A 13,469-nucleotide genomic window follows, 5' to 3' on the forward strand; every position below is an offset into this window, starting at 1 on the left:
AAAAACGCATTTAATAAATGCGTTTTTGATATAAATATAAAAATATAATATAACAATATAATATAATATTAATAAAATAAAATAATAAAATAAAATAAATAAAATAAAAAGAATAATTAAATAAAATTAATGAAATTAGAAAAATTAAAAAATAAAATAAAATAATATTAATACAATAAAATAAAATATAATATAATATAAAAATATAATATAACTTTTATATAGAAAAGTAGGCTCATGTAAGTGCAATAAATTAAAATGTCAAGGCTTTTTAAAAAAACGAGCAAATGTAGTTAACTAATAAAATTCATCTTTTATTACATTCATATAACGCTATAAATTTCAAATGTTTCGATTTACAAAGTCTTCATCAGTGATAATAAAGAAAACATATTTATTAACTCCATCCAATGTTAACGAACTAATATATGATACATAATAAAAATTATTGTTCTAGACTAATCTTATTTAGTTATTCCTGCATTAAAATATTATCAGATCAAAATAAGTATCAAATCATAAGTTTGAAAGAATAATTAAATCCATAATTGTAAAATTGTGTTTAATTATTTCTTTGATTGTTATCGAGAATCAGCTCAGTTAACAATTTCATATAAAATATCATTCCGAACGAGAATTTCTTCAACTATCCTACTATATTCTGTTAATACATTCTGTACAATTAAATCAATCAAGTCAATTTCTGATTAAAAACTTATTATATTTAAATCAATATTGATGAGAATTTATTTTTCACTTACGTTAATTTATATAGAATAATCAATCCGTAATATCTTAACGCAGGAATAATTAAATAAGATTAGCCTAGAGCGATAATTTTTATTGTGTATCATATGTTAATTCATTGATATTGGATGGAGTTACATAAATACGTTTTCTTTATTATTACTGATGAAGACTTTATAAGTCGAAACGTTTGAAATTTATAGCGTTATATGAATGTAATAAAATACGAATTTTATTAGTTTAACTACATTTGTTCGTTTTTTAAAAAAGCCTTGACATTTTAATTTATAACTTTTATATTTATTAAAAACGCATTTATTTTGTATAAAAACGTTTTTCAAATAATCGAAGTAACATAAAATACTCGAAACGAGGCACATATCTGACCCATTCGAATGCTTTCTCAGATTAGGTTAGGTTAGGTTAGGTTAGATAATGCTCTCTTGTTTTAAATCTGTTCATGTCATTGAACATTGGAGCACATGAATACAACTGCTTCAACCGCCATCTTACCTGTGATCCAAGTGCTTGGGTTAATTTGGAGCATGCGACGCGAACAAACTTCTAATTATAATTAATGGCAGTTAAACCTCAGACACAATGCGAAGGAATAGCGATAGCGAATAGAAACACGATTTCAACCTATCAGAAATCAGATACACTGGAATATATAGTTTCTGATAGGTTGAAATCGTGTTATTTCTGGAGTTTTAAGAGCATTCTACAACGCGTTGCAAATACTCATTGCCAGTTAAAACGTAACAATTAATTAGAAGCGTTAATGATATTATTTATGCTTCTGATTAGTTGTCGCAATAAACGTTTAGACTGATAATGGTTGTTTGTAACGCCTTTTAATTCTGGATCTACAATAGTTTTAGACTCGGATGCACCGATTGCTTTGATTTTAAATGAAACTTGAAACTCTCTCTATTTCGTTTTAAAACCAAAAGAGAATTTTAAACTTGCTTAAAATTAAAGTAACATGGTGCAGCTAGGCCTTAAGCCTTAAGCTGTAAGAAATTGACTATTACAATCGAATATGAGGAGAATAATCGATTGCGATTCGTCCATTTCTTATGGCTTAAGGTTTAAAAATCTGTTGTAGATCCGGGCTTAAAAATATGGGAATTTCCGATCTTTGGTTTTATAAGTTGGTACTATTTGAACGTTTGTCAGTTTTGATTTTGAAAGTAAACAACGATTTAAAATCCGCTACTTGGATCTGATAACGTATGATCGTCTTGTGTGTATCTAACATTGTCTAACATTTTGAGAGTTCTGTGATTTACGTAAGTATTGCTTATTTGAAATAATTATTGCCCTATATTATTTATTTATTAAGTAATAAATATATAACACATAAGGAAAAATAATTATTAACAGAATCAATGTAATAAATTCAATTTTTGAGAATGAGGATAGAAATTGTTTCTACGTGTTAATCTAAGTTTAGTTTCATTTGATGTGGGTACTAACTAATAATTTTCTATTGAATTGTCTTAATTTTGATAATATGTGTAAATACATGTATTTAATTAATTATTTTGGTGCATACATATCAATTTATTATTATATCATTCTTTAAATACATTGTTGAAATTAAGATAATTTAATAGAATTACTAATTAGTACATATATAAAATGCTCAGTGTAAATTAAGTTAACATATCATGTTTCTGTATAATTATTGACTAAATAACTTGAAATTGTATGTCATGTCTATAGTTTATTGAATACTCTTAAATCTTTTTGTTAATAAAATTATATGACCTCTTTATGAAATATTATATATATTAACTTGAAATTTTACATTTATGCTTAATTTTCATTTGCAGGAGCTTTTTATAATAATTAGTTGTGATCATTAATATCATGGGCAATTATGCAAATAAATTGTTATTTTATGCTAACGAAAGTCAAAAAGAATGTAATGAACATCAAATGGTTGTGCAACAAACAACTATGGAAGATAATAACATATGTACACCAATATTATCTGAAAAAAGAGTGCTAGGTGATCCACGTTCAGTTTCATCAGGAATTAGAAGAACTCCTATTGAAGTAAAATTTTATTAATAATTTGATTGTAGAAAAAATTTATAAATTTATATGTATTTTTCTAATTTATATGTTCTCTTTGACATTTAATATATCTTAATATTTTAATAGATTAAATATACTTCAAGTGGGGAAAATAAAAAGACACCAAGCGCCATGTCAAAATATTTGCAAAAAAAACAGTATTTTGAAACAGATATATATGTAGTGATGCCACCACTAACACCTAAAAAACGTCATATATCAAAATCAATGGACAACAATAAACAGTCAGATTTTGTATGTTATTTAATATTTGATATTTCCTTTACAAATTTTTCTTATATATATTGAATAATATATATTGAATATTGGATTTATAATATGTTTGGTTTAAATGTATATACTTTGATATCTTTTTTAAATACCTAAGTTATCGAGATCTATGTGACTTGAAGAAAAGTGTTCTAATTTACTTTTTTAAATGTTTTATCTTTTTAAATAGAATAATATATTTCATTATAGTTTTGTAAGATATGATCGTTAAAAATTACACTTACACATTATTGAATTTCTTAAGAACATCTTACAAAACTAATATATATATATATATATATATATACATATAATTTAAAAGATAAAAAGATTATTTAAAAAGATTAAAATAAAATAATTAAAACTTTTATCTATATAATTGTACATTATTATATAGATTAAAAAATTTTTTTATCAACTTTTTTTTTAATTCAATTTTAAAAACTGAGTACTCTTGAACACTATATGATTGTTGCTACTCTATCTGGCCTTCCAGATTCTAATATTTCTATAATATTGTTTAATAAACAAAATAGAAGAATCGTATGCATATCTTATACAAATAAAGTGTTTTAAATCTTACAATCATACTTTATTTGTCCATTCTTTAAAAAGAAAAAAATTTAACTTGTAATAAATATTTTTATAGATTGAGGTGCAGGATTCGACACCAAATGTTAATGTAGCAAAGAGTTCAAAAATAATTACACCAATAGATAAAGAACGCTTTATAATTTTGGGATTAGATCCTAGATCTCCAGCTGCAGATTTTGACAGAACTCCTATCTTAATGCCAAAATCTCTTGCATTGATAAAAGCACGATCACAAGAAAATTTGAGTCATAAAGGTAGTTACGAAGTGGATATTTACAATCCGAAAAATTCTTGTCAGAAGATCGATACAGCGATTAATATCCCGGAAACACGATTATCCGATACAGCTTCTGAAAGTCTGAAAGCATTAGATACAAAGGAACAGAATGGAGTATCTAGCACATCTCTGTACAATTCTGATTTAAATATCTCCAAAAGTGAAAAGGAAATTACAGTTATTAGAAATCTGAAATATATTAGTGAACAGAGAAAATTGTTGATCTCGGACAAACAGATAGTTGCTATTGATAATGAAGAAGACAAAAATAAGACAGAAAAACAGGATGATTGTGAAAATATTGAATCTAATACAAAGATAAGAGATGACGATAAGATTAAATTGTGGCATTCACTATCTTCGGAGAAATGCGTATCAGGTAAGAAGGATGAGAAAAAATTATTACGGAAAAAAGTTTCAAGAGACGATGTAATTATAACATTTGATAAATATACTACGATTAGTACCTCTTTAAAGCCAATGAAAACAGATTTTCGAAAAAAGGGAAACACAAAAGGAAAAAAAAGAACGTTAAAGTAAATGTTAAATTTAATGAAGAAAAAATGTTTACACTTGAGAACAAACAGGAAATTGAAATGTATGAGGTAATTTATATAATATTATAGTATTATATACAAAATTTTATATATATATATATATATATATTTGCAAATAATTAATAATTTCTTTAGAATCGAATACCTCTTGGCAATCGATCTAATAATAATCAGATACAACAAAAACTGCAACAATTGAAAAACAGGAATACTGCTATCGGAACACAGGAAAATACGCCACCATCTAAGACGTATAGTAAAAAGACTAGAAATGGAACTCAATGGGATCCGAATTCCACGGTTCTCATTTGATTAAAACGTTTAAGTTAGCTGATTTATCTTATGCTTAAGAATAGAATAAAAATGACAATAAGTGAATTTGTTATTAACTAATAAAATTTAATATAACTCATTTCGAAATAAATTATAAAATAAATTATCTAAATAAACATTTCAATATTTATTTAAGTATCATGTTTCTGCATTATCGTACGAATTTGAGTTTTTACCGCTTGAATCGAAGACTGAAGATCTTTGCTAGATTGTATCAAAGATATTACACTGAAAAATACATTTGAAATAAATTAGAATCATGTATACGTTTAAAATATTATATTGCAAACTAAGAAGTTTGCAATATATAAGCTATACAGAATATCTCAAAAAGTATTTGTTACAGATTGATTTACTATATTTAATTATTTAGTTGCATTAAATTTCATATGCGAACATGCCGGTTATAAGCTTGTTTGCATTACACAGGGTTGTCAAATAGAAAATTGAAATGTATGAGGTAATTTCTACAATATTATAGTACTATATATGTATATACAAAATTATATATATATTTGCAAATAATTAATAATTTCTTTAGAATCGAATACCTCTTGGCAATCGATCTAATAATAATCAAATACAAAAAAAACCGCAACAATTGTTGAAAAACAAAATTCAAAATTTAACTTTTCCCTGATTTCCAAAATTTTATGATTTTTCTTGAATATTTTGAATTTTATGTATTTTTATCCTGATTTGGAAACCGTTAAATATTTTGTTAAGAGATCAATTTAACATAGCAATGTAAATTACTATTCATGTTGCTGACACTACTTGCATTTTTAATTGTGTTAGTAGTGTTTCAAAACTTAGGCCTCTAATAATCCTTTTTACATCGAGTATTTGATATGCGTATTAACTTTCTATTAAATTATCTTAATTTTAGCAATATATTTAAAGAATGATCTAAATTATAACGTACAATACGCACCAAAATGATAAATATACATATCATGTATATGTTTACACGTTATCGCCGAAATAAAGATATTCAATTCAATAGAAATAGATATTCGTTAGTGTCCATATCAAGTGTGATGTAAACTAGAGTGCGTTCCGAGATATGCATGAAGCACATGATAGGTATTATTCTTCGATGAAGTATAATGATGCATCATGCGCTTTGTGCGTAATTCGGAATGCATCCATATCTATCTTGAAAAGAAACGCAAAGCTTATGCATTGCTTACGTCTACAATTTAAGTTTAAGTAAGCGTTACGTCAATTCAAACTCATACTTATGCATCTAAATGCATAAGTGTAGCTTATTCGTACAGAGGTTGAAATAAATAGTATATTTATGTTCAATCTCTGTATGAATAAGCTTTATGCCTAAATTCTAAACAGAATCATAAGGTTTGTAATATATTCTTGTAAGAATCTTTAAGTGCTTATACCTTATATTTATATAATATTTTTCCAGACAGCTTACTAGCCATAAAATTTACTACAAGAAATTGTAGATATTTACGAATAATCGTACGTCCTACTATATATATTCATAAAATTAGAATATAAGTTCTTACAAATTTTACGAGAACACGTTATAAGTTTTATGATTCTGCTTAGAATTGATCCATTAATTCCGAAATCCATCGAAAAGAAAATGTTGCAATCTTTTAATTATTGATTGTACATATATTAAACTTCTTTAAAGCCTAAAGTTTTAATTTTTCAGAAAATTAAATTTTACAAAATTATTTTTCTCTAATTTCCCGTTTTCAATTTCCTGATCTCCAATTTTGTGGCAACCCTGTTACATTTCAAAGTCGCAAGACGTTTTGAAATTTCCTGTATATGCATGCCAAAGCATATATACCTTGGATTTTTTATGACTATCTTCTTCTTTTCATTATTAGGCTTTTCCAATAACTTGATTGTGATTTTACTTCCCACTTTCTTTACATTACAGAATACATTCGTTTTCTCAGAGAAATTTAATCGCATGATATTTTTAGTATCTATCAATTGTGGTCGAACAACTTTAACTTTGTCAATACAGCATACTCTGTAATTTTTCTGTTTTTCTGTTTTCTGTTTTCTGTTTGAATCTAGATTTTTATCTGCTTGTTGACTCCCCGTTTGCATCAATGCCTCAGTCGATTGATACGGCACTGGATATGACAATGTTTCTCCAGGATAAAAATGTTTAATCCGTTCCTCGGTAAGGGGCAAAGTAGGAGTTTTCTTTTTTCTATGATACTGTTCTCTGCAAGTAAATATTTAATATATTAGATGTACAACTTTGCTTCCGCCGTTTTCCTATAGATGGCTTTAGCGGTAAATGATGGTCGAAATAAATAGATCATAGACATCATACAATAAACTTGGGCATCTGTCAACATACCCCCATAGAAACATTAGTCGATTTGTGTCTGCATCATAAAGTTATTCTCGATTGATTGAAAATGTCAGTTTACGAGCCAAATTCTCGTCATTTGCGGGAGGTTTTAATTTTTTGCTTCAATATGAAGAAATCTGCGGCTGAGGCTCATCGAATGCTCTCAAATATTTATGGTGAGGCCGCTATTAGTGAAAGAACGTGTCGTGAGTGGTTTCAACGCTTCAAGAACGGATTTTGACGTCCAAGGTCATGCTCTGTATGACCTATATGAGCTGGTGGGACCAGCTCGGCGTAGTGTATTATGAACTGTTAAAACCGACTGAAACAATCACAGGCGATCGGTATCGAACGCAATTGATGCGTTTGAGCCGAGCATTGAAAGACAAACGGCCGCAATACAACGAGAGACATGATAAAGTGATTTTGCAACATGACAATGCTCGACTCCATGTTGCGAAAGTGGTCAAGATATACTTGGAAACGTTGAAATGGGAAGTCCTACCCCACCCGCCGTATTCTCCAGACGTTGCTCCCTCTATCACTTGTTTCGATCAATGGCACACGGCCTGGCTGACCAGCACTTCCGGTCTTATGAAAAAGTAAAAAATTGGATCGATTCGTGAATAGCCTCAAAAGATGACCAGTTTTTTCGACGCGGGATTCGTACGCTACCCGAAAGATGGGAGAAAGTAGTGGCCAGCGATGGACAATACTTTGAATCATAAATGTATAATCAGTTTTTTACAATAAAGCTTCGATTTCGGAAAAAAAACGGCGGAAGCAAAGTTGTATACTTAATATCTGTTTACATAACATTAAGATTGTGTCTAATATGTAATTACCCAGATAACAAAATGTTCCTTGATATAGAAAGAAAATAAGTGCTTAGCAACATAAGTTTCTCTTCAATTATGGTATTACATTACTGACATCAGGGTACCTATCATGGAATATGTCAGAATTCCGATCGGAATTATTCCATTTTTTCTAGAAAATACAATAAGAACTAGGGAATAATTGAATAATTTCGATTGGAATTCCATTTCGATTTGTTCCATGATATATGCCCAAAATAATCTAACATCTAACCGTAACATTTTTTACAGTATTTAGCTGTTTTATTACTGTTATTTTAATTCTTTATTATTTTAATGTTCAATAAAAGTTTTTAATAAAAACTGCATTCGTTAATTACAATCTAAATTCTTAAAGACAAAGCATATATTAAAAAATAAAAATAATATTAGTAAAAAAAGAATTATAGAAATTTATTAGATAAGTTTAGTATACAGAGAACAGTTTGTTATTTAGAAATTATATATATATATATATATATAGTCTATAACAAAGATTCTGTCACATTTTTGCTAATAAAATTTTTAGTAAATACTTGGCAAAAATGTATTAATATGTTTGGCTTTCTGGATAATCTTTAAATTATCTTATTCATCAAGTATTAGGTGTACAACTTTGCTTCCGCCGTTTTTTTCCGAAATTCGAGGCTTTATTGTAAAAAACTGGTTACATTTATGATTCAAAGTATTGTCCATCGCTGGCCATTACTTTCTCCCATCTTTCGGGTAGCGTACGAATCCCGCGTCGAAAAAACTGGTCTTTTTTTGAGGCTATCCACGAATCGATCCAATTTTTTATTTCTTCATAAGACCGGAAGTGCTGGTCAGCCAGGCCGTGTGCCATTGATCGAAACAAGTGATAATCAGAGGGGGCAACGTCTGGAGAATACGGCGGGTGGGGTAGGACTTCCCATTTCAACGTTTCCAAGTATGTCTTGACCACTTTCGCAACATGGGGTCGAGCATTGTCATGCTGCAAAATCACTTTATCGTGTCTCTCGTTGTATTGCGGCCGTTTGTCTTTCAATGCTCGGCTCAAACGCATCAATTGCGTTCGATACTGATCGCCTGTGATTGTTTCAGTCGGTTTTAACAGTTCATAATACACTACGCCGAGCTGGTCCCACCAAATACAGAGCATGACCTTGGACGTCAAAATCACCGTTCTTGAAGCGTTGAAATCACTCACGACATGTTCTTTCACTAATAGCGGCCTCATCATAAGTATTTGAGGCGTTTGATGAGCCTCAGCCGCAGATTTCTTCATATTGAAGCAAAAAATTAAAACCTCCCGCAAATGACAAGAATTTGGCTAGTAAACTGACATTTTCAATCGAGAATAACTTTATGATGCAGACACAAATCGACTAATGTTTCTATGGGGATATGTTGACAGATGCCCAAGTTTATTGTATGACGTCTATGATCTATTTATTTCGACCATCATTTACCGCTAAAGCCATCTATAGGAAAACGGCGGAAGCAAAGTTGTACACCTAATATCTCAATTCGTGTAACATTCATTATATATTTACCTTCTATTAGTAATGCTAAACGTAAAAGAAATAGTGATTTTTTTATTGTGAATTCTAGTAAATAAATTTAAATTTGTCAAATAAATAAAATATAATCTAACTTCTATAATAGAACTCGTTAAAGTTTTTATTATACAAATATGTAAGAATTTTTTCAGATTTTTATACATCGTAATAATATAGAAATGTGCACTAAAATTCGAAGATTTAGGCTATGGACGAAGAGTGAAAATTTAACATTGTCGGAGAATTAATAATAACAATATTTAGACATACCTTGGAATAAATTTATCTACTTCTGGATTTATCAACTCTTGTTGAATTCTTTTTATCTGCGTCGCTACATCCTTATGGCGTTGTATAAATTTTAATTTTGTCTCGTCTAAAGTTTCTAATTCAGGAGCATAATAAACATGCAGAAATCCGCCGAAGAAATTTTTATTATCAATTAAACGCTTTGCTATTCTGTGCAAGAAATGATTTAAATAATTAGATTTTATTCTGTAATTTATTCGTAGATTCTTGTGTATAATAAATGTTATTTTTTTAAAACAAAAATATATACCTCGCACTCTGAATATGTGTGTAGTGTACATGGTACGTCTCTGTAAATTCTTCTGAAGGATATTCAGTTACCAACTGAATTGCTTTCACATTTCCATAAGAATAAATGAGTTTTCTCACCTCTTGTGCTAATTGTAGTTGTGGTACTCCATGTATTAACAAATGCTGTGATTCATCATTAATTGTGTAAACCTGTTACACAAAGCTAATTTGTCAAGGAAATATGCAAGCAATCGTTTTTTTATATATGGCTCTTCAAATTAATATAAGATATATAAGTAAAAATATAATTTAGAATATAATCAAATTATAAAATTTTTTTTAAGTAAAAACATTTAAAGCAATCAAAATCGTTATAAGATGTACAAATTAAATATAACATCAATGCTTCGTATTAATTGTTAATTTCAAAGATTAATTACTGGAAATATTATTGTATGCTTTTTTTTGGCGATTATATGAAATAGATTTTTCAGCAAGAATTGATAGTATTACATAATAAATCATTTTATGATTTTTATTAAGAATTTTATTCTTATTATTTGTCAATGTTAAATAACAAAGTAATGTTTTGCTATTATATTATGTCATCTGCATCTCTTGTTGGAAAACAATCATTCATTGTTGATAATAAAAATATATCGTAACAATTGAAGCTAAATTAAATATGAAATGCTAACGCCAAAAACGAGTCAATCATTGGATATATATTAAGGTGATTAACTCTTTAAGAAGACAAAGAGGGACATTTAAAAAAATTTAATATTAATTATCGTAATTAAATTTTAATAAACATTTTTTAAATAATCGTTAACAATGCACACAAATAACATTATACAGGATGTCCGATAATTGTTCTGACGGAGTTCGTGGATTGAGCAGATTAAACTGAGACGGAAAATCTTATTCAATCGTCTTATTCAATCCTCTACCATTTTGCAATATTTGCAATAGTTAACAAGATATTAATTGCTAAAAATGACCGAAAATTGGTCTTCAATAATTTTTTACTCAAATATTATCAACTTTACAAAAAAACTGCACAGATGAAAATTGTTTATTTTCTTCTCATAGAACTCTATGACTTTTTCAGAATTTTTTATCAACTTTTTAATATTGCATTTTTTCATTTTAATCAACATGAGAAAATATGATATTAAAAAATTCTGAAAAAATTCTAAAAAAATTCTTAGAGCTCTATAAGAAAATAAACAATTTTTGCAATTTTTTTATAAAGTTGATAGTAATGATTTGATAGTAGTGATTTGAGTAAAAAATTATTGAAGATCCATTTTCGATAATTTTTAGCAATTAATATCTTGTCAATTATTGTGAAAATTGCAAAATGGTAAAATTCAGTTTTTTTCCCAGTTTTTTTCTCAGTTTAGTTCGCTCTAAATGTCCACAAACTTCGTCAGAACAATTATCGGACACCTGTATTATTATATTTGTAAATAACTTTGTAATAACATTTAATGTACAATATGAGATCACAACAAATATTACATCAAGTTACGAGATCACATTTTATTTAAAAAAATTATATTTTTTTACTGAAAGTATTTTATGAATAACATTTAAGTTTTGAAATAAAAAATTATAAAATTTTTCACACATTAGTCGAAAATTAGAGCTCACGCTTACTATTTTATATTTATTATATTGATACTTAAAAGAGAGACAAATTGTAAGATGTTTAAGTGTAAGATGTTTGAGACACATGCTAGAGAGAAACAAAAATTAAAATTTGAAACTGTCCCTTCTAATTTGGAACAATTGGTCACTAAGATCTATATGTGTAAATAAATTTTAAATTTACTGAAAATCTTAAAATATATATATGTACATACACATTTCCTTAAAAATAAAACTAAATAATTGATGGAAATAATTATTGTTCTAACTGCAGTAATTTAATATAGATAAATATCTCAAAACGTTAACAGTATATTATTAGTTTAACGAATTTAAGCAGAATATTGCAATAGATTACATCAATTACATCAGCATCAAGTTCATGTTTCAGCAGCAAATATGAACTTGATATAAAATATTTCTGCCAATTTGATATTTGAAAGTAGGTTAGCAAAACCTGGTATTATCAATCATTTTGTAAATTAATTCATTGAAACAGCAATTTTAATTTCTTCTTGGTTTTTACAGTTAACAGATTTGTTTGCATGCGCACTTGAAATCTTAAAAAAACTTTGAAATGAGATAGACACATATTTGGGCATCAAAAAGAAAGCAAAGATGTTGAATGTAAAATATGTAAACCAAGAATGAAAAGTTATTTTTACCATTATTTTTTAAAACAATTTGATGATGATAGTTAATTAAATGTTAAAATTGGAAATGTTACTTTTCAAAAGTGATGTTCCCAGCGTTAATTTTCAGTTAATTATTGCTATCGCCATAAAAAATTGCAATGTCATTATTAAATCATTGTTTTAAAAGTAATAGTAAAAAGTAATTTCCCTACAAGCAACGCAAACAGACCTAATTATATTCTATAATAATAAATTGTATTATGTTGATACTAAGGACTGCATTCTGTTTCACACATGATGATGTGCATACTGCATTATTTATCCTCGTAATTCGAATGTTAAACAAGAGTAAATGATGCATCATGCGCATCATGCGTGAAACGGAACACAGCCAAGATTTATAGGAAGTACTTTGTCGAGTCTGTTGAAAACAGATATTTAGATGAATTATATTTCTTTAATCTCTATCAAACAGCAAATTTAATCCTAGTAATTAATCCTAATTAAAAATAAGTAAAATCCGATTTTATAGGATACAAGTCTTCAATACTACCTTGACTGCTGTTAATTTTTTTCCTTGTCTGTAAAGTGGTCTACTTTGACATAATTTTTGTTGCGCATGATGCGGCATGTATATCACTGTATACTTTTCCTCTGACATAATACGATATTCCTTTGTCACTTTCTGTAACGATACAAAAAGTAAAAGAATTTAAAAAATAAAAAATTGATATTCAACACAATTCAACATTAATATTAAGGACCTCTTTTGCAAACTCCGATTAATTATGATTCAACCACGATGATACAATCAATGCTAAATACTAGGGCTGACTATAGTCCCTAGAATTACCAGAGTCTGACCATCTCTCCAACCTCTCTTGTGATTGACGTGCCCACACAATGGCAGTACTAATCGAGAACGCATTCATATCACCAATTGAGAGCAAATACACATTTCGGACATGCACGCCATTTTTAGTGCATGGCCAAACTCTGATAATTCTAATGGTTTCTGCACACTGGACGCGGAAAC

At 28.0% G+C, this 13,469-nt stretch overlaps 2 protein-coding genes across 2 annotated transcripts; one reads left to right on the top strand and one right to left on the bottom strand.

Annotated features, from left to right (window-relative positions):
- The first annotated feature begins 2,622 nt into the window (after nucleotides 1-2,622).
- Nucleotides 2,623-4,993, top strand: LOC105620163. The gene is given in 5 exon segments (XM_012201669.1): nucleotides 2,623-2,811; nucleotides 2,920-3,087; nucleotides 3,752-4,467; nucleotides 4,470-4,578; nucleotides 4,666-4,993. Coding segments are annotated over 5 exon segments (1,359 nt in total). The 3' UTR covers nucleotides 4,843-4,993.
- A 1-nt stretch (nucleotide 4,994) lies between these two features.
- LOC105620122 (RNA-binding protein 48) lies at nucleotides 4,995-13,094 on the bottom strand. The gene is made up of 5 exons (XM_012201629.1): nucleotides 12,987-13,094; nucleotides 10,165-10,355; nucleotides 9,876-10,064; nucleotides 6,686-7,075; nucleotides 4,995-5,091 (listed from the first exon to the last, which is right to left on the bottom strand). The coding sequence occupies exons 1-5, from the start codon at nucleotides 13,092-13,094 to the stop codon at nucleotides 4,995-4,997; spliced, it is 975 nt and encodes a 324-aa protein (XP_012057019.1).
- Nucleotides 13,095-13,469: the final 375 nt, after the last annotated feature.

Source organism: Atta cephalotes (genome assembly GCF_000143395.1).
Source record: "Atta cephalotes unplaced genomic scaffold scaffold00024, whole genome shotgun sequence".
Taxonomy (NCBI): Eukaryota; Metazoa; Arthropoda; class Insecta; order Hymenoptera; family Formicidae; genus Atta; species Atta cephalotes.